At 47.1% G+C, this 18338-nt stretch overlaps 1 protein-coding gene across 2 annotated transcripts in view; it reads right to left on the reverse strand.

Moving 5' to 3' along the window:
* Positions 1-18338, reverse strand: part of ZFAT (zinc finger and AT-hook domain containing) — a 72040-nt gene that overhangs the window by 34190 nt on the left and 19512 nt on the right. For both annotated transcript variants that reach the window (XM_033155890.1, XM_033155891.1), the window contains exons 5-7: positions 17666-17822; positions 15655-17099; positions 11874-12106 (exon numbers count right to left, since the gene is read on the reverse strand). In XM_033155890.1, coding sequence (XP_033011781.1) covers positions 11874-12106; positions 15655-17099; positions 17666-17822 — 1835 coding nt within the window. The remainder of the gene's footprint in view (positions 1-11873; positions 12107-15654; positions 17100-17665; positions 17823-18338) is intronic.

Here is an 18338-nt window from a genome sequence, read left to right on the forward strand (position 1 = left end):
ACTATGGCAGACCAACACGGCTACCTACCTGTAAGAGGTGATATCTGTTACTAATGTACATATATGTGAGTTTTGTACATGTATAAGTGCCTTGAGTGCTCACTAGAAGGACAGATCCTGAAATTGAGGCTCCAGTACTTTGGCCACCTCACGAGAAGAGAAGACTCCCTAGAAAAGACCCTGGTGCTGGGAAGGATGGAGGACACAAGGAGAAGGGGACGACAGAGGATGAGATGGTTGGACAGTGTTCTCAAAGCTACTAACATGAGTTTGGCCAAACTGCGAGAGGCAGTGAAGGATAGGGGTGCCTGGCGTGCTCTGGTCCATGGGGTCACGAAGAGTCGGACACGACTGAACGACTGAACAGAACAGAACAGTAGAAACCTTGTCCAACACGGTGAGGACAGGGCTAAAACATTTCTTCCAAGTGCACTACTAGAGCAATGCAATGGCAGGCCAATGATTCATAAGACCACTGCCATCCATGACTTGATTGTGGGTGGAGGAATTGAGCTGGCAGCTGGGCTTGTTCTTGCAGCTGCTTGTCCACCAGCGATGCAGGTTGTGTGGGTGCCGTGATTCGTAAAAAGTCCTTGGTTTTCACCAGGTGTTCTATTGGGGAGACACAGTTCTCTGAGTGCGTGTTCCTGAAGGTGGGCAATAGGGGCAGTACAAGATTTCTTTTGGTGTACCTGCCGCACCAAGCATTCCCTGCCTGAGCTGCTTCAGGCCGTGCCAGATGTTCTCCTGGAGACACCTAGTTTGGTGGTCCTGGGTGATTTTAACATCCATGCCAACACGACGTTACAAGGGGCTGCTCAGGACTCCTTGAAAGCATGCCCCACATGGGGCTGTCCCTGAATAAATCTGGCCCTACACACAGCCATGGACATGCCTTAGATCTGGGCTTTACCTTGGCGATCTGACACTAAGTTTGAGTGGAACAAAAGAAGTGCCACAGTCAGATCACTTCCTGGTACGACTAGACTTCTCTGCGATCCTTCCCCTCCACAGGGAGGTCGGACCGATTTGAGTGGTCCACCCCCGCCACTTATTGGAGCCAAATGGCTTCCAGAGAGTGGCAGGGGATGCATTAGCCCATGCTGGTGGCCTCTCAGCCGATTCCCTGGTGGCCTGCAATGCAGAGTTAACCAGGACTATTGACTGTCTGGCTCCTAAGCTCAGTCTACGATTACATGGAGCTCAGCAGCCCCAATTACAGCTTTTCTTCCCCAAGCCTGTCCTTGGAAGCTTTTAACAGGCAGGTAAAAAAATAAATAAATAGCCCTATTTACTCTGGCTTTGTGCGCTGTTACTTAGAAGCTCAAACTGCATCTGGAACTATGCATGCGCCCTGGGACTATGTGTCTGTCCTGGCACTGCTCTGAGCAGTTAACGCGATGCCTTTGCGAAGCGAAAAAGAAAGCAGCCTTGGTTTAAGCAGCATGTTCTTGCACAGCTGTAGCCATGCACAGGACTGAATGGTGGCAAGGACAGTTGAATCAGCTCCCGGAACCTTTGCAGTGTCTAAAGGAAGTGCCTGGCCTTATTCGGACAGCAAGCATTTCCCACTGGTAATTAGACAAAAGACTTAATATGCATTTTTGGGGGGAAGTGCCACTGCTTGAGATGGGGGCTTGAGGGTCACCTTTTGTCCCAGGCCTGAGGTTTTTGTGCCCCTGGTGTACAGGTGTGAACAGAGAAGATGTGTTGACAGTCCTTAAAGATGGATTGCATGCCACCTTCGGCCTCCATGCTGGGCATTCCTCAGCGCAACAGTGCTGCTGTTGACACCACTTAATCTAGCAGGCCCTTGGATTCTTGCCTTGTCTGAGGCACTGATGTTGTGAGTCTCTCGGAAGTGGATAAGTCACAGAGGGCTGACAGCTCCCTCACAACGGGCCTGTTACACTGAAATGGCTTTCTTCGGGAATTTTTTTTACTAAGGAATTGAGTTCTGGGCCATTTCATTCCAATGTCATCCGAGAGAGCAGAAGGAAACAAATGGCAACGGCTTCCAAGTCCCAAGATTATTCTTTCTATTTGTGTGTGTGTGTGAGAGAGAGATCATATATGCACAAAAGGGCCCGGATGGTTCAGGAACTGGAAAATGAAATACACAGAAGCTGAAGTATATTATAATTCCAGAGCTAATAATTCTGAAGCCAAGCTGATGAGTTTGAGACTCTAACTCAATTCTGAGCATATGGAGTTAGCTCAGCGAGGGCCCTTGGGAACCCTAACAGGCTGGAAGAGCCGTGCTGCTGCACTTCTGCAAATGCCAAAATCTGCTTCCTGGGAAAGCAAAATGCCAAGCGAGGCACAGAGACAAAAACGTGCGGGCCTCGCAGAGAAGTGACAGGATGCAAGTTGTGTCCACAAAGGGAACGCGGAAGAGTGCTACCGTCATTTAAATTTCGTTGCCTGTCAAGGAAAGAGTTCACGGTTGAGCTTTAACATGGGCGAGCGGAAGAAAAATCCGGACTGGCTGCCGATCATTGTCAAAGTGTCTCTGTATTTGTAGTTCTTTCCACAACGCACAGCTGGTGTTTTGCACACAAGGATTACAGGATTACACTCACAGCAAGTAATGCCCCCTATTGGGTTTTTGCAGCAGCGTGGATTGGGAATGGTTCGGTGGTAGAAGAAGAAGAGGAGGAGGAGGAGGAGGAGTTTGGATTTGATATCCCGCTTTATCACTACCCGAAGGAGTCTCAAAGCGGCTAACATTCTCCTTTCCCTTCCTCCCCCACAACAAACACTCTGTGAGGTGAGCGGGGCTGACAGACTTCAGAGAAGTGTGACTAGCCCAAGGTCACCCAGCAGCTGCATGTGGAAGAGCGGAGACGCGAACCCAGTTCACCAGATTACGAGCCTACCGCTCTTAACCACTACACCACACTGGTAGGCGGTGTTAAGATCACCCCATCATGGAATAAGTCCCTAGTGAGGTTTGGATTGACGGATAGTTCATCCCTCATTTGCTTCTAAACCAAGGCGTTCCATGCTTCCATCAGAAGAGTAACTTCCCAAAAGGAAGAAGGAAAACAAGAACAATACACGAGGCAGCCTTGTCCTATTGAGCTACAGGAATCCTATAATGGTCTGTGCTGCCACATCTAGTGCAGCATTCTAGCGGTTAAGGCGAAACAAAAGCTCAATTTACACATCTGTCTGAATGGCTGCTTGCGGCACAGCTCCACATGGGTGGTGGTAATAATTCTATGTTAAAATATTAAAAATGCTATGTCGTCATCTGATGCCCTTCTTTGTGTGCCTCATCAAGAGTTCTGGAGGGCGGCAACACGAGAACGGGCCTTGATTATTGTTTTTAGCTCTTTCAACGAACATGGTGTCCTTCTGGAGCAGCTCTCTGGTTTGAGAGTTGGGTGCACAATTTTATGGTTAATTTCCTTCCTATCTGCAGGACTGTTTCCAGCACTGGAGAGCATCTCCTTGCCTCTGTGGCTGCATGCTCAACCAAAAGGCATCCAGTTTTTTTTTTTTTTTAAATAGTTTAAATGCTAGCATTTTCACAGCTCAATCTCCCCCCTCAAAAAAATCATTTATGACTATTTTGCTTAGATATGCCCATGTCCTGTTTTTTCTCAACACCAGCATCCTTAGAATATAGCTGTCTCAACCTCATGCAGGGAATTCCCAGCCAAAACTTAGCAGCGGCAGTATCAGTCATTTGGTGTGGGTTTTTTTTTTGCAGAATACTCCAACCGCTGCCTGGAGAACATGCTGCTACGCTAATCCTTCAGAGTTAACCCTGTCACTCTTCCAGCTGGACCTTATGAATTTCTTGGTCCGAGATTCTGCCTCCCTGAGCCTGCCCAGGTCATAAGCAGGGAATCCCAAAGAAAGCCTCCAACACAGATCAGGAGCACGTCAGAGTGACCTTGTCATACTCATCTTGAGGACTCAGGTGGGGTCCCTTTCCAATAACTGCCTGTCACATTCTCGGCGCTTGCCTTTTCCCTCGGCAAGGAAGAGAGCAGTATATGGCCTGCTTTACAGAATGTCGCCTTTCGGAAATGTCTTTCCAGACTTTCTGAAGGGCGTGGACAAAAGCAACGGACTTTTAGACTGCCACAGCTACTGACAATTGATAGCAGCGTGTTGCAAACGAAAAGAACTTGGCAAACTTTATGATTTCCTTTAGGGCGCTGGTGGCAGAGGGACTGGGAAACAACGCCAAGCCCAAGTCACACGAAAGGTGGCTTCGGATAGTTGTCTGTCATGGTACAATGCGTTACACGACTTTACGCAGAGATACACCCCTACAGTACTACAATGGCAGAGTCGCCATCAGCCACGGTTGTGCATCAGCAAATATGCTCGCCTGGTGAATTTGCATTAATTCAGAACCAGCTTTAAAAAGCAAAATATTCATCCTTGTCAAACACTTTTAGGTTTTTTGGGGGGTGGGGGGGTGGGGGTCTGGGTATAACACAGGATCTATCCCTGCACAGAAAATCAAAAGTTTGCAGGAAATGTTAGGTGTCAGGTTCACAAAGCAGAAACCTCAGTTCTTTGAAAGGCTAGTTCTTTGACACGTGAGTTTTCTATCTGAGGGAAATGTTTTCTCCTCTCTAGAAAGGAACACCCCATAATATAAGCCTCTGCTTGCTTTACCGAACTGAAAACAGCCCAGACGTTGGTTGATCGCCTCGGTCAGGGCAGGCACTTCCATCAGGCAAACTCAGGTGGTGGAAGAAACTTGCACCTCCTGCTTTCTGGCTTTGTGGCTCATTTATTTACCTATTTACCCAGCTGGCCTTGTGGCTCACTTATTTACCCAGCTGCTCTCCAGAGTGCCCATCCCAACCCCATGACTCAATAGGAGGAAAGGCATTCCTCCTCTGGGTGAGGTGGCCTGGCGAAGGTCCTGCGCAGACACCACCTTTACAGGACAGCAAGAACTTCCTTTTAAAAGCAGTTCATTGAAAGTTTAAAGTTTCAACTAAACTCAAAAAGAATGACTAGTGGTGGTGCATGCACTCCCCTGGATGTCAGGGACTGGCTAGTATAGAATCAAGGGCTTCCACACCTCCTCCTCCTGCCTCCACCTCTTCTGCTCCATTGTCTCCAAGGACCAGAAGAGGGGTGAAGTGGGAGGAGCAGAAGGTGACACACAGGCGGAGCCCTCGCCTGCTTGTGTGCAGCCCGGATAGGGGAGATACACAAGCTGAGGTCCATAGCAGGACCTCGCTGCTGCGCCAACTGCCTCATCAGGTGCACACCTAGGAGTAGCTGGGAGACGTAGGACTGATGGAACTGCCTTTCCATAACTTGCAAGCATACTTTTGACAATTGTTAATTCCTCATTCTGGACATTCCTCGCCTGACAGGGCCGTGACTGAGCCACCTTTCCTGGAATACCTTGTTCTGAGGAAGGATCTCATTCTTCAAAACAACACAGGTAAATGGGGAAAGATTGCTAGTGCAAAAGCAAGCGTGGGGAGGGTGTGTATGCAGAACCACCTGCCTCGGGTGGTTCCCTTCCTTGCGCTGACCCCGACTTTGGTGTCTCAAATGTACCGCTTATTGGTACATTTGAGAACGCACTTGTCTACTTAGAAGGGGAGGTGCCACATGAAACCTTTGAACACACAAAAATACACCTCTGTTTGGTGTCAGAGCACAATGGCCAGGCACAAACAACGGTGAGAGCTATTTATTCACTTTGGCAGGGATCCAAGCTGCTATTGAAGCCCCGAGAGGTGTCAAACATTCCATTAAAACTCTGTTTTCTTCTCTTGCACTCCCAGCTCCATCTCCCCGCTTGTGGCCACATTTATTTCCCTACTGGCTCGAAATATTGTTCCCTTTGTTACTTACAAGTGTGAAATGGAGAAGCCTGGTAGTGTCGAGCTGCTGGAAACTAATCTGAGTGCTGGAAATGTTTGTTCAAGGCTTTCTATACATTTCTGCCAACACATTTCACCTTGCGCTGCACACAATGTGTTACCTCACCCTTGGGATGTGTTGCAAAGTGGCAATTAATTAGGCCCACTTTTGACTGTATTTCCCTCCTTGCACGATGAAAGGGACAGAAAGTCAATAAGAGCTCTTGTAATGTGGAAGCAAACAAGAATTTTATTATGTGATATTACACACACACACACACACACACACATACTTTTTACTTTCTTGGGCTCCATGATCACTGCAGATGGTGACAGCAGTCACAAAATTAAAAGACGCCTACTTCTTGGGAGAAAAGCAATGACAAACCTAGACAGCATCTTAAAAAACAGAGACATCACCTTGCCGACAAAGGTCCGTATAGTTAAAGCTATGGTTTTCCCAGCTGTAATGTATGGAAGTGAGAGCTGGACCATTATGAAGGCTGATCCCCGAAGAATTGATGCTTTTGAATTATGGTGCTGGAGGAGGCTCTTGAGAGTCCCATGGACTGCAAAAAGATCAAACTTATCCATCCTTAAAGAAATCAGCCCTGAGTGCTCACTGGAAGGGCAGATCCTGAAGTTGAGGCTCCAGTACTTTGGCCACCTCAAGAGAAGAAAAGACTCCCTGGAAAAGACCCTGATGTTGGGAAAGATGGAGGGCACAAGGAGAAGGGGACGACAGAGGATGAGATGGTTGGACAGTGTTCTCGAAGCTACTAACATGAGTTTGGCCAAACTGCGGGAGGCAGTGAAAGATAGGCGTGCCTGGCGTGCTCTGGTCCATGGGGTCACGAAGAGTCGGACACGACTGAACGACTGAACAACAACAAATACACACACACACACACACACACACACACACACAGAGTAATTTTATGTTATGAACCTCCCTGAGATCTATGGGTATAGGGTGGCATACAAATTTTAATAATAGTTTTGTGGCCTTTTGTACGTTTTCTGCATCTCAAAACACTTCCATATGCAACATTACAAGAAGGGCCTTTTCATGAGCCAAGTGGAGACAACTGTCTCAGGCAGCAGGTTTGGGGAACAGTGAACTGTCAGGCAACCCACCACCCCAGCCTCCTCCCAGCCCCCTCTTACTTTCCGCAGCTGCTTTTCACAAGTATTTCTGCCTTCTCACGCCTTGCTCTAGGAAAGGACCTTGATGTCCTTCCTCAGAGGGAGGCATTCTGGGCAAGGTGGCTTGGGGAGCATTTGCATCACACCTTCTGGAAATGCTCTTTCAACTTAGAACTTTTAAAAAAGGTTATAGAGCCTCTATAGGTGTTGCAGCAAACCGTAGTGGCAACAGAGGTCTTCTCTCTCAGGCACCTAGGCCAGAATGCCTCACTCTGAAGAAAGACCTCCTAGGGTGAGCCAGGGAGGATGTGGAAGGCGAACAGAGGCAGCGGTTAGGTGGATGAATGGGGAGAGAACAACGATGAACGGGAGTGGCAGTGATTCAAACAGTGCGACCTCTTGCACCTGCCCTGTGAAACAAGCACGCTTGAACTTCTCTGTGTGTCACAAATTCTGTTAATGCACGAAAGGATTGGAAGACAAACCGAATCTGCCCTGCAGTTGCAGCAGGTCTTGCATTCACGTTAGGAACCAATTTTAAAACATAGCCCACTTATTTTTGCTTGTTCTTGCAAAAATGTATCATACATTGGATAATAAACGATGGAAATGTAAAGAAAAAGAAGGAACCTTTTACCACATGTGGTGGACATGCCCCAAAGTAAGAGACTTCTGGGAAAAGGTTTATAATGAGATGAAAAAAGTGTTAAAAGACATTTTTATAAAGAAACCACAAGCCTTTTTATTGGGAATAGTGGGGGAGGAAATCCTCAAAAAGGACATTACACTCTTTTTGTATGCCACAACTGCTGCAAGGCTACTATTAGCTAAGAACTGGAAGACCCAAGATTTACCAACTATAGAGGAATGGCAAATGAAGATGATGGACTTTATGGAACTCGCCGAGCTGACAGGGAGACTCCGCTACCAGGGAGAAGAGACGGTGGAAGAAGATTGGAAGAAATTTAAATTATATTTGGAAACAAATAATGTAATATTTATTAAAGCTTAAGGAATCAATTATAGGTTTTCGCAATTTACCCAGGAATTGGGTAAAATTTAAATTGAAAGAAATTTTGGTTAAGAAGGTAATTTGTAAGAAACTGCCAAAAAAGATTAGGGAACTGAAAGTCAGAAGGGAGGGATTGGGGAGTCACTTACTGATGTAAAGAAAAAGTTATGTTATTGTAAGAAGAATCTCTTTTTATTTTATTTTTTATGTCTTTTTGTGTTGTATTTTTCTTTTTTCCCTTCTTTCAAAATGAATAAAAATTATTTAAAATAAAAATAAAACATAGCCCACTTAAGCTTCAGGCTGAAAAGTGCTTTCGGATCCTCTTGCCATGCAAGCAGCCATTTTATACCTTCCTCCCCCCACTGTGATTTCAAAGCAAAATAATGGACCATCAGAAGCTGACTTTGGAGCTAAACACATGCTATCAGGAGCATGGCACAGAGCATGTATTGCTGAGCTGCACTACTCCAGAGCGCAAGCAGAGGAACATCATGCTCGAATGCTCTCTCACATTTAAAACAAACAAAGCCACCACCTAGCGCACTCCAAACTGGCATGTCAGGGAGAACCTTTTCCCTGACATGCCAGTCATCTTTGGGCACAGAGCTCTTCAGGAGGGTGGATGATTCAAACACTAATTCCTTGCCTCGACCTGTAGACTGAATGGTACAGTCCAGGAATCACTGTGACATGATTCTCTCGGCTGTCTTTTTCATCCCTCTGTCAGTCAAAGAAACACGTTACTATGGACCTGCAATTCACACCTGTTCAACTTCCACAATTTCAACTTCAGGCGGTGGATATGGCACAAATTAAACATGCAGAAGGTGGAGAGCTTGAAAGCTCTTTTGACACTGGGTTTTTCCTGAAGCGGAAAGAGCTTTTAAGGCATTGTTTCTCAAACTGGGATCAAGCTCTCATCATCCCTAGCTAGTGGAACTAGTGGTCAGGGATGATGGGAGTTGTAGTCCAACAACAGCCGGGGACCCAAGTTTGAGAAATCTCTCTGCCCTTGCTTACCAGGCTCTGGCGAGATCTTGCAGGAACTCGGGCAGCCCGTCAAAATCTCGCGAGAGCCTCCCAAAGCCCCGTAAGGCGGGCGGAGTTAAGACTTCTTTATGGAAGACAATCTTACTTGGCTATGAGTGATCACAGAAGAAGAAGAAGAGGAGGAGGAGGAAGAAGAAGACATGCAATGCTTCCTTCCTCCTTATGGGTGAGGGGAGCGCACCTGCTCACTAGGAATCTACTGATGCAATGGCTAGGAACAACTTGCCCAGAAGAGTAGTTGTGCTTAGCCTAATGCGGTGACAATGACAAAGGAGTGTATTTTCCAGTACCCCTCTGGATCTTCGACTCTGCCCATGCAACAATGGAAAGATAGAGGACTTTATTCACTTCTTCCTCTACTGCCCACTATATGCCTCAATAAGATCTAGGCTTCTCCCTCTAATCCCACCGACTATCGCCAGGGACCATGACCGCATGAAATATCTACTGGTGGATGCCAACCCCTTGGTTTCACGTAGAGTGGCCATCTACATATTACAGGCCTTGAAACTCAGGACCACCTTTTTGGCCAACTTCCCCTAGCCTTAGTCTTATGTATATTCCCAACATGGACACTGTCGTCATGCCTGCTAGCGTTTTTTATTTTATTTGTTTTATCCAGTACGATTTTACTTCCAATTGTTTTAACTGTATCTGTTGTATAATCGTGTCAGGCTACTGCCTGTTCTTTTACTATGTGCTAAGGCCATAGGGCTAATGCAATAAATAAATTGATTGATTGACAAAGGAGTCCTTTAACAATCAGACGGAATCTTAAGCGTTTGTGGTCGAGGGTCTAGTACTTTAACAGCTGCATCTAATGCACTTGTCACAAAAAACCTCACGCCATAAAAATGTGTCCTCCTTTAAGGCAAGGGTGTGGGGAACCTGTGGCCTTAAAGGCAAAGCCTGTTGCCATATGTCCTTGCTGTCACGGTATACTAGATTTTTGGCAGGGCCAAAATGATGTGTGACGGACCCTGCCGTAAACACAATTGTTGCTTTTTCAGCAGGGCCTAGGGGTAGGCAGAAGAGAAAACCTGGTGCGAAAAAGGCAGCGACCTCCATTCCTAGTAACAGATGTTTGGAGGCTTTATTCTCTCCCTCGGGGCAGTTGTAGAAATCTTCCCTGCTATTTTCAGTCAATGTGCTAGATTTTTAAATCGCGTACAAGCTGTGAGTAACTTTCTGATGCACACGAACGCTCACGGGGGGGGGGGGGCAGCACCTTGTGCGAAATCAAATGTTGCAAGTAGAGGTCGAGAAAAATGACCTTTAAAACAACCACAGGTTTTCTCTGAAAAACAAATTTAAAGGGAAATTTTTTCCTCTTGCTCAAGCAAAATGATACTAATGAGGCGATCTGTATTTATAGACGGATCCCTTCCTTTTGCTTTGTGTCCCTCGCTGCCTTCTGAAAAGCCATCCTGCGGCTTCTGAAACCACAGCAGTTAGTCAGAGTAGGAGGTGAACTATTCTGTTCTTCACCTATTTTTTCCCCCCTAATAAGAAATTCTAACTGTTGGAGATATTGGCCCACAGCCCACCTCCTGTCAGCATAAAAGAGATCTGAAAACATGAGGTGTATCACGTTTAACTCGTGCTTTTAAGAAAAATGCACAAACACAGCCTGGAAGCAAAGAAGAAAGAATATTGAGAAAACTCCCTCTTGCTCTTCTGAAACTGTAATTCCCAAAGCTGCTCAGAAGGCGGATTCATGAGGGCCCTAGTTGATGAGGCTTAACTGTTGACTTTCTAAGGCCTTGAGTTTCAGCTCATAAAATGTAAAGCCTGCATTTAACGCAGAATAAATAAGCCCCAAACTGGGTTCACTCCAGCTCCAAGATATAAGTTTGACTCTCAAAAGGGAGGAATCTGAAAGTGAAAAGGCAGTGTGCCATGGCGTACAGTCATGACAGTGCTTCCAGCTGATATTAAGGTATCTAAGGCTCTGCATACTTCTTGGCAAAACAAGCCAATGCAAAACACGTTTCCTTTACATAATTGCTCAGAGTACATAGATACCGTGGTGGGCAATTGGCATTGTAAGGGTTGCACATGCATAACACTGCCCATACAATGCCACGTTCTAAGGGACCTGGGTGGCACTGTGGTCTAAACCACAGAGCCTAGGGCTTGCTGACCGGAAGGTCAGCGGTTCAAATCCTCGCGATGGGGTGAGCTCTCGTTGCTGGGTCCCAGCTCCTGCCAACCTAGCAGTTCGAAAGCACGTCAAAGTGCAAGTAGATAAATAGGTACCACTCCGGTAGGAAGGTAAACGGCGTTTCCGTGCGCTGCTCTGGTTCGCCAGAAGCGGCTTAGTCATGCTGGCCACATGACCGGGAAACTGTCTGCAGAAAAACGCCAGCTCCCTCGGCCAGTAAAGCGAGATGAGTGCTGCAACCCCAGAGTCGTTCGCGAGTGGACCTAACGGTCAGGGGTACCTTTACCTTAAGAACATTCTAGTGTTTGCCTTTACTTCTTTAGCATGCAACAACCCTGTCAAAATTCAGACTTTCCTGTGCCTAAAATGGGGCTTTGCATGGACAGTGCAAACCACAGAGAAACACATGTATTGTTTCACAAATAAGGCAGGACAGTAATAAGTAGGAAAGCACTAGGCAGTCGAGAAATGTCGGAATTGTACCTGTGTTCTTAAAGGGGGGGAAAAAATCATAGTGGGAAGCCATTGAGTCATTTTTATGGATTGAGACTCTCTCCCTGTACAGAATATGACTATGACTTTAAAAAAATAAATAAAAAAAAAAACAGCAGCGGCAGCAGCACTGCCCAGGATTCAGACTTACCAACTCTGTGTGCACTTTCAGATGGGCCTGGAGTTTGTATTTATCTGGGGTTGAATAATCACAGTCTTCCGTGGGACATTTCAGCAAAATGTTGCTGTGCTTCTGGATGACGTGTCGTTTAAGGCAGTTTTTGGTGATGGATGAGTAGCTGCACTGAGAGCAGTAGTAGAGGTGCTCTCGCGTGTGAGTGCGGACGTGCATGTCGTAATGCACCTGGTACCAAAACAACTTGCCTGGAAAGAACAATTCAAAGCACAGAAGAGTAAATTAGATGCATTCAAGAGTTCCATTCAAGCCTTGTGTAATGAACAAAATGCTAGTAGGAGAAGCAGAGGCTCAAATCCCAACTCCATCTTGAGTAGCAGTGATGCTTTTTTGAACTGAGCGAGGCAGGAATCGTAATCGGGACAGGCTTCTGTGTTTTGTGATGAAGCTGATGGTTCAAATGTGAATGGCTGCAAAATCCTGAGGCTTTGAAACAGGGTGCACCATGAAGTTAGTTTGTGAATCTAGTGGCTGAAGAAGTGTGCCCATGTCATGGCAAAAAAGTATGCAACATTTTTTGCCTCTACTTAGCTCAGATCGAGTAAAATAGTAGTTTGCGCTCATGATAAACGACATAGAAGCTAGTTAGGAACTTGAGCACACAATGAAACCGGAATCCTTGCACAACCCAGACGTACCACAACGTTCTGTTGCTAAACTGATGGCCATCAACTTGCGATGGCTTTAAAAGAGCACTGGACAAAATTCATGGGCGATAAGGCTTTTGATGGCAGCTAGCCAAGATGGCTATGTTCTAGCTCCACTGTCGGAGGCAATACGCTTCTGAGTACCAGCTGCTGGCAACCGCAAGTTCTTGTGCTCAGGTCCTGTTTCAAGGTTTTCCAGAGGCATCTGGCTGGCCACTGTGAGAAGAGGATGCTGGACCAGACGGGCCTTTGGCCTGATGTGGAAGGGCTCTGTATTCAATTATCAGCCAGTTTATTAATCAGTTGGTTGCTCGTAGGGAGTGGAATTCAGACAAATGCAAGGTAACCTTCCTTATGCTTACCCAGGATAGGGATGGGATAGAGATAGTAGCCAGGTTTCTGCAACACGCAATAAGGATTTGTGAATGCTATACAACACTAACTTAAGTGTTAGATACAGGACTTGGTGGGTTTTTTTTTTAATGAGTGTTCTTTTGTGTGTGTATTGAACGCTACTGGAATCTTGTACATATGCCAATAAAGGTTTGAGAATCTGAGAATCTGTATTAAATTATATTAAGATGCTGTATTAAGCGGTGTCTCTTATAGGTTACTCCACAGGCATAGAATACCTCTTTTCATACATATTGGCATAGCCCCTTCCTACTTGCCAATGTCACTTGTCCAGGGACTGTGAGTGAAACATTTCAGGCCTCAAGTTGGGATATAGCCTATGCATGACCACTAAGCTCTAGCCAAACAAAAGACCCAGTAACATCAGACAAACATCATGTACAACCAAAGAAGCCGTTGGAATAGCAACAGGCCAAAGCAGGGCATGCAGGAAGACCTGAATCCTGTAATACAGGGGTAGGGAAGCTTTTTCAATGCATTCCCTCTTTCCTCCCCTTGCTCCCGGGATCTAGCCTCCCTTTCCTTGACTTGGCAGGGGCCTGGATCTAACACAAGCGGGGGGGGGGGGGGGTAGTGATTGATATGGCTGGACTTCCTGCATTGGACCTGCGTAAACAATACTCTTTCATGCCCACGATTTCACCTTTGAATAAAAATGCTAAAATTCCCTTTGATCCGGTTAATGTAGGCAGAACGCTGCCCGTGACACACATTTAATTGTTATTTCCTAAAAGAGAGCAACCTCAACAGGGCACAGTTAACGTGCGATCCTTTGCCAATTGCATCCCTGATGAAAAATCCTTCCGAAAGGTATTTCACTAATTGAATTGCTCTTAATGGATGCAGTCCCTATGAAACGCAATTTTCAGAAAGCATTTGAATCAGGAGACTTTATTAGCAGAACTGGCGACGCTAGAGTACTGCGCACACGAGGAGATTGAATTTAGCTGCAGCAGCTGTGGGAGGGGACGTTGGAACAGGGTCTGGCTGCCTCAGGAACGAATGCAAATACGAGTGTGCAAAAGCGGTGCAGTGGGCTCGTCACAAGATGTGGAAGAGTTGAGGGCAAATTGAGGCCTGCAGCTGCAGGAATTGGGAAAAGGGGTGGAAGAGGCCCTCTGCTAGATAAGGTGGAGTATGTAGATATGTACGAACAGGCAAACGGTGACAGGAAGGACTGGGTGGGAGGGATAACAACACTGACCCAGCTTAGTGGAAGAACACGTGCTGAGGATGTTAGGATATTCGTACAGACCGAGCTGCAAAAGCAGCAGCAAGGCTGGTATGACTTGTGTTTTTCCCATGAGAAAGACAGCTGTTTTGTCTGCTTTCTCAACCATGTGATGTTACTGTATATCTTTACTTTCACTTTCAGTTCTGGCCCAAGAGAGATGCTAGATGCGTTATGCACAGCTCTGACTTACTGAGCAGGCAAGCAGAGGCATACTCTGCATCTTATCTACAATAAAATAGTTTAGCCTTAATGGCTTGTGTGTGTTGTTCTTCACGCTGGGGAACAATCGCATATCAATGTGCCACTGGACTCGAGTAGCCAGGAATGCACTCAGGCTTCGTCCCTGCCTGGGGGGGTCAGTCTCACAACTTGACCCAGGCGGGACGTTTGCTAACAGAGAATGTGTGAAGTCTCAGCATAGTAAGGTCAGGTCAAAGACTCATCTAGTCCAGCACTTTGCTCTCACAGAGCCTCACCAGATGTCCATGGGAATCCCACACGTAGGATCTGAGCATAACACCCTCTTGAGGCTTACTGTGGTCCAGGAACGTGAACTTGACCCCACAAGATTGTGGGAAGGGGGTTATTTGGCTTGCTTGGCTTACGTTCTTGTTTTCATTGTGTACTCTGCGGTTCTGTTCGGTTGTTTTCCTGCTGTGGACTGTCCTGAGATCTTCAGATGAAGGGCTGCATATAAATTTAATACACAACAAGACTCGCCGAGGGCTCAACTTCCTAAGCAGCTTCCTAAACTGTTTGCCACAAGAAGACACCCAAGGTGTCGTATCAAAACGCACAGGTATCAGGGCGAGGAAAGTTCTTTGCCTGATAAGTTACTGCTAGTCAAGACCTAAGTTGGAAAGGCCACTGAAAGGCGTAGGACAAATACGAGAGGTCCTGAAATCCACTGCTCCTCTGTTGGGCTCAGTGAATCCCCCCTAACTCAGATAGTTTTACTGGCTCTTAATCTTGCTCTGCCCCTTCCTATCATGACTGGTTCTTGCCCATTCCACTGCATATATCCCTTTATGTAAAATGATTGTCCGCTGCAAGCTCCTTTCAGGTGTGCAGTTTATAGCCCTGCTTCATCCTTCCTGCTCTGACCTGTTCCAGCTCTTTTCCAGCTTGCCTAACCTCTGTTTAACTTCACTGCTCTCGCTAGTTCTGCTGCCTGCCTCTCCCCCCCCCCCCTTTATCCCTGGCACACAGCTCCTCTTACTGGAAGAGAACAGTCTGCCCCATTTCACCTCCAGACTGCACACAACTATTGATCTATTAACACAGAAGCGAACTTGGTTTTTGTTTTTTCGACAGGAAGTGAAAAAACAACAACCCCACCAAAGCTTTCCACAAAACTACATAAGCCAGGAAGTACATAAGCCTGGATTCCCATGTATATTTTATTCCCCTCCCCCCCCCCCCGAATCTGCATACTCCTCACCACAGTATTCGCACTCCCAGTCTCCGTAGACTTTCCTGATCTTCTCGCACAAGGCGGTGTTCATCTGCCGTTTTTGCAAACTATCCAAAATCTGCATAAAGGCCGCAGCTCCGGTCCGATTCTCTGAAGGCAACGTGCAAGAATCTGAATTCTCGCTGATCGCGGTGTTGGATTCCAGATGGGACACTGGCGTGGGGGAGTCTGCCTTTTCAGCATCTGACTTGTCAGCTTCCTGAGTATCTAGACACAGGGTTTGGCCCTTTTCTTCAGGGACAGGAGCACACTGCGGAACTTGCTCGCTCTGGTTTATACTGGGGCTCCCATCTCCAGAAAGCTGCATTACTTCGCCTTTCGAATTTAATGAATGGTCAGGAGACAAGTCCTTTCCAGGGAGGGTCTTCGCTTCATCCAAAGCCAAAGGAGTACTTTCCTGTAGAAAGTCATCCGAAGCGCTAATTGGGCACGCATCTGGCGAGGCTAATTCTGCCGCAGGCTGGCACTGTGAATCTGTTCCACTTGCAACTGGAGAGCTATCAGATTCTACAGGAGGAGCAGGGAAAGTTTCCAAATTGCCACCGGGGTCCTCATCCTGGCTTCCCTCCACCGCACTTGATTCGCCCGACTTTTTCGGTATACACAACTCCTTCGAGTTTAAAAGCGAGAGCTCAGCCGCGGTCTGCGACAACTCCTCCCCAAGCGCTTCTTGCTGAATGTCCCCTCCCGGTTCCAGGAGGCAAAAGCTCCGATTGATGGAGCTGTTAAAAACGGAAGCCTCCTGCAAGTCCCGATGCGCTTCCTTGATGTGCGAGCGGAGCCTGATGGAGCTGACGAACTTCTTCGAACACTCGCTGCAGACGTACACAAACGGGTGCTTTCGGACGTGAAGCTCGAGCGCTTGGTACTTGGTGGCTCCGTGGCCGCACAGCTCGCAGGCGAAGGGCCTCTCGTCCCCGTGGACCACCATGTGCCTGTCGCGGTCCAGCTCGTTCTTGAACTTGCGCTCGCAGATGTGGCAGTCGTACAGCAGCTGCCTCTTCCCTTCGCGGGTCATCAGCCGGAGCTCGTCAAAGACGTCCTTCACTTTCTTGTCTCGCAAGTCGTGCGCTTCCTTGATATGCTTGATCAGGTTCTTGACGTCCGAGTACTTCTTCTTGCAGAAGCGGCAGTGCTGCTTGATCTTCTTGTGGACTCTCTCCACGTGCACCTTGAGGTGGCCTTTGCTCAGGCAGGTGAACGGGCAGTAGTCGCAGCCGAACTTCTCCCCCGTGTGCTTCCGCAGGTGGACGTTCAGGTTGGCCTTGATGGCGCTGGCGTAGCTGCAGAAGGAGCACTTGTAAGGCTTCTCGTTGGTGTGGATCCTCAGGTGGGCCTGGAGGGAGTGCTTGAACTTGAACACCTTGTTGCAGTATTCGCAGGTGAAGATCTTCAGCTGGGTCGCGCCCAATCTAAAGAGAAACGGGATTGAGAGACAATTCGCTTACACCGCTAAGGCAGGCAAGCAGGCATGCAAACGACGGCCAACTTGCAAGACCAGGTTTTGTTTGGGGCTGAGTGGGTGACTGTGGATCTGGCCCAAGCACCCTGCACATGGTCTGCTGCCACTAAGTGACAACTGACTTGCTCCCTGCAGCTCCCCCCTCTGGCCTCATGCTCCCTCCCTCCCTCCCTCCCATTTCTTCCTTGTTCCCTACCTGTAGGGCTACATCACCAGATACTGTCCTCATACAATCTTAAGTCATGCTAATCACCTGAAAAACTATACCTCATGGACCCCGTGACCGATACGAGGCGAGCAGCAAATTCCACTGGATGCATTTTTTAAATAAAAAAAACCATACTTACACTGTGTAATGAAATCAACAATATTTATGTGTTAATTAAATTTCTATACCCTCCAGGATCATCTTTCTGGAAGCTTGGCTTCAGCTGTTCGGTTCCCTTCGGTCGCTTTAAGGTTATGCAGTGTTTCTGCAGGGCGTGAAGCAGAACTTGTTGTGAAAATGGAAGTTACCTGCTTGATTTCATCGGTTGCTCGTAAGGGGTTTGCTGAATGGCATATTCCTGGTAGCCTCTTCGCTGAGAGGAGTCTGGCGGCACTGTCTCTGGGTTTGCTGGCTGTTCCGTTTCAGGAGCGGCTGCAGCCTCGACTGGAACTATCATTGTAGCTCCTACAAGCAAAATGAACACACCACAATTCAGTAAAAAAAATAATAATTAAAAAATCACCTGCAAAGTGAGATTTTAAATATGTTTTTGTGTATGTGTGTGTGTGTGTGTGTGTGTGTGCATTCACAATAGAGTAAGGCAGGCTTCCCCAGTTTAGTGCCCCCAGATGTTCTGGGCCACAACTCCAGATGTTTGGGCCTCAACTCCTAACACCCCCGTCAGTACGGCTGATGGTCAGGGTTGATGGGAGTTGTAGTGTAGTTCACCAGATTATGAGTCTACCGCTCTTAACCACTACACCACACTGTAGCATCCCGAGAGCCCTTCCACCACCCTGCGCTGAGCCGGGGACAGTTCCCTGACAGTAATGTTTATATTGTATGTATTTTAGTATTTCTGTATAATAAAGTTTGATTTAAAATTCAAAAAAAGAGAGAGAAGTGCAACATTTGGGCATCGTCACCAGCATGGTCCCAGATCGGAGCGTCTTAGTTGTACAGGATTCCCAGGGGTGCCGT

Source organism: Lacerta agilis, chromosome 7 (genome assembly GCF_009819535.1).
Source record: "Lacerta agilis isolate rLacAgi1 chromosome 7, rLacAgi1.pri, whole genome shotgun sequence".
Taxonomy (NCBI): domain Eukaryota; kingdom Metazoa; phylum Chordata; class Lepidosauria; order Squamata; family Lacertidae; genus Lacerta; species Lacerta agilis.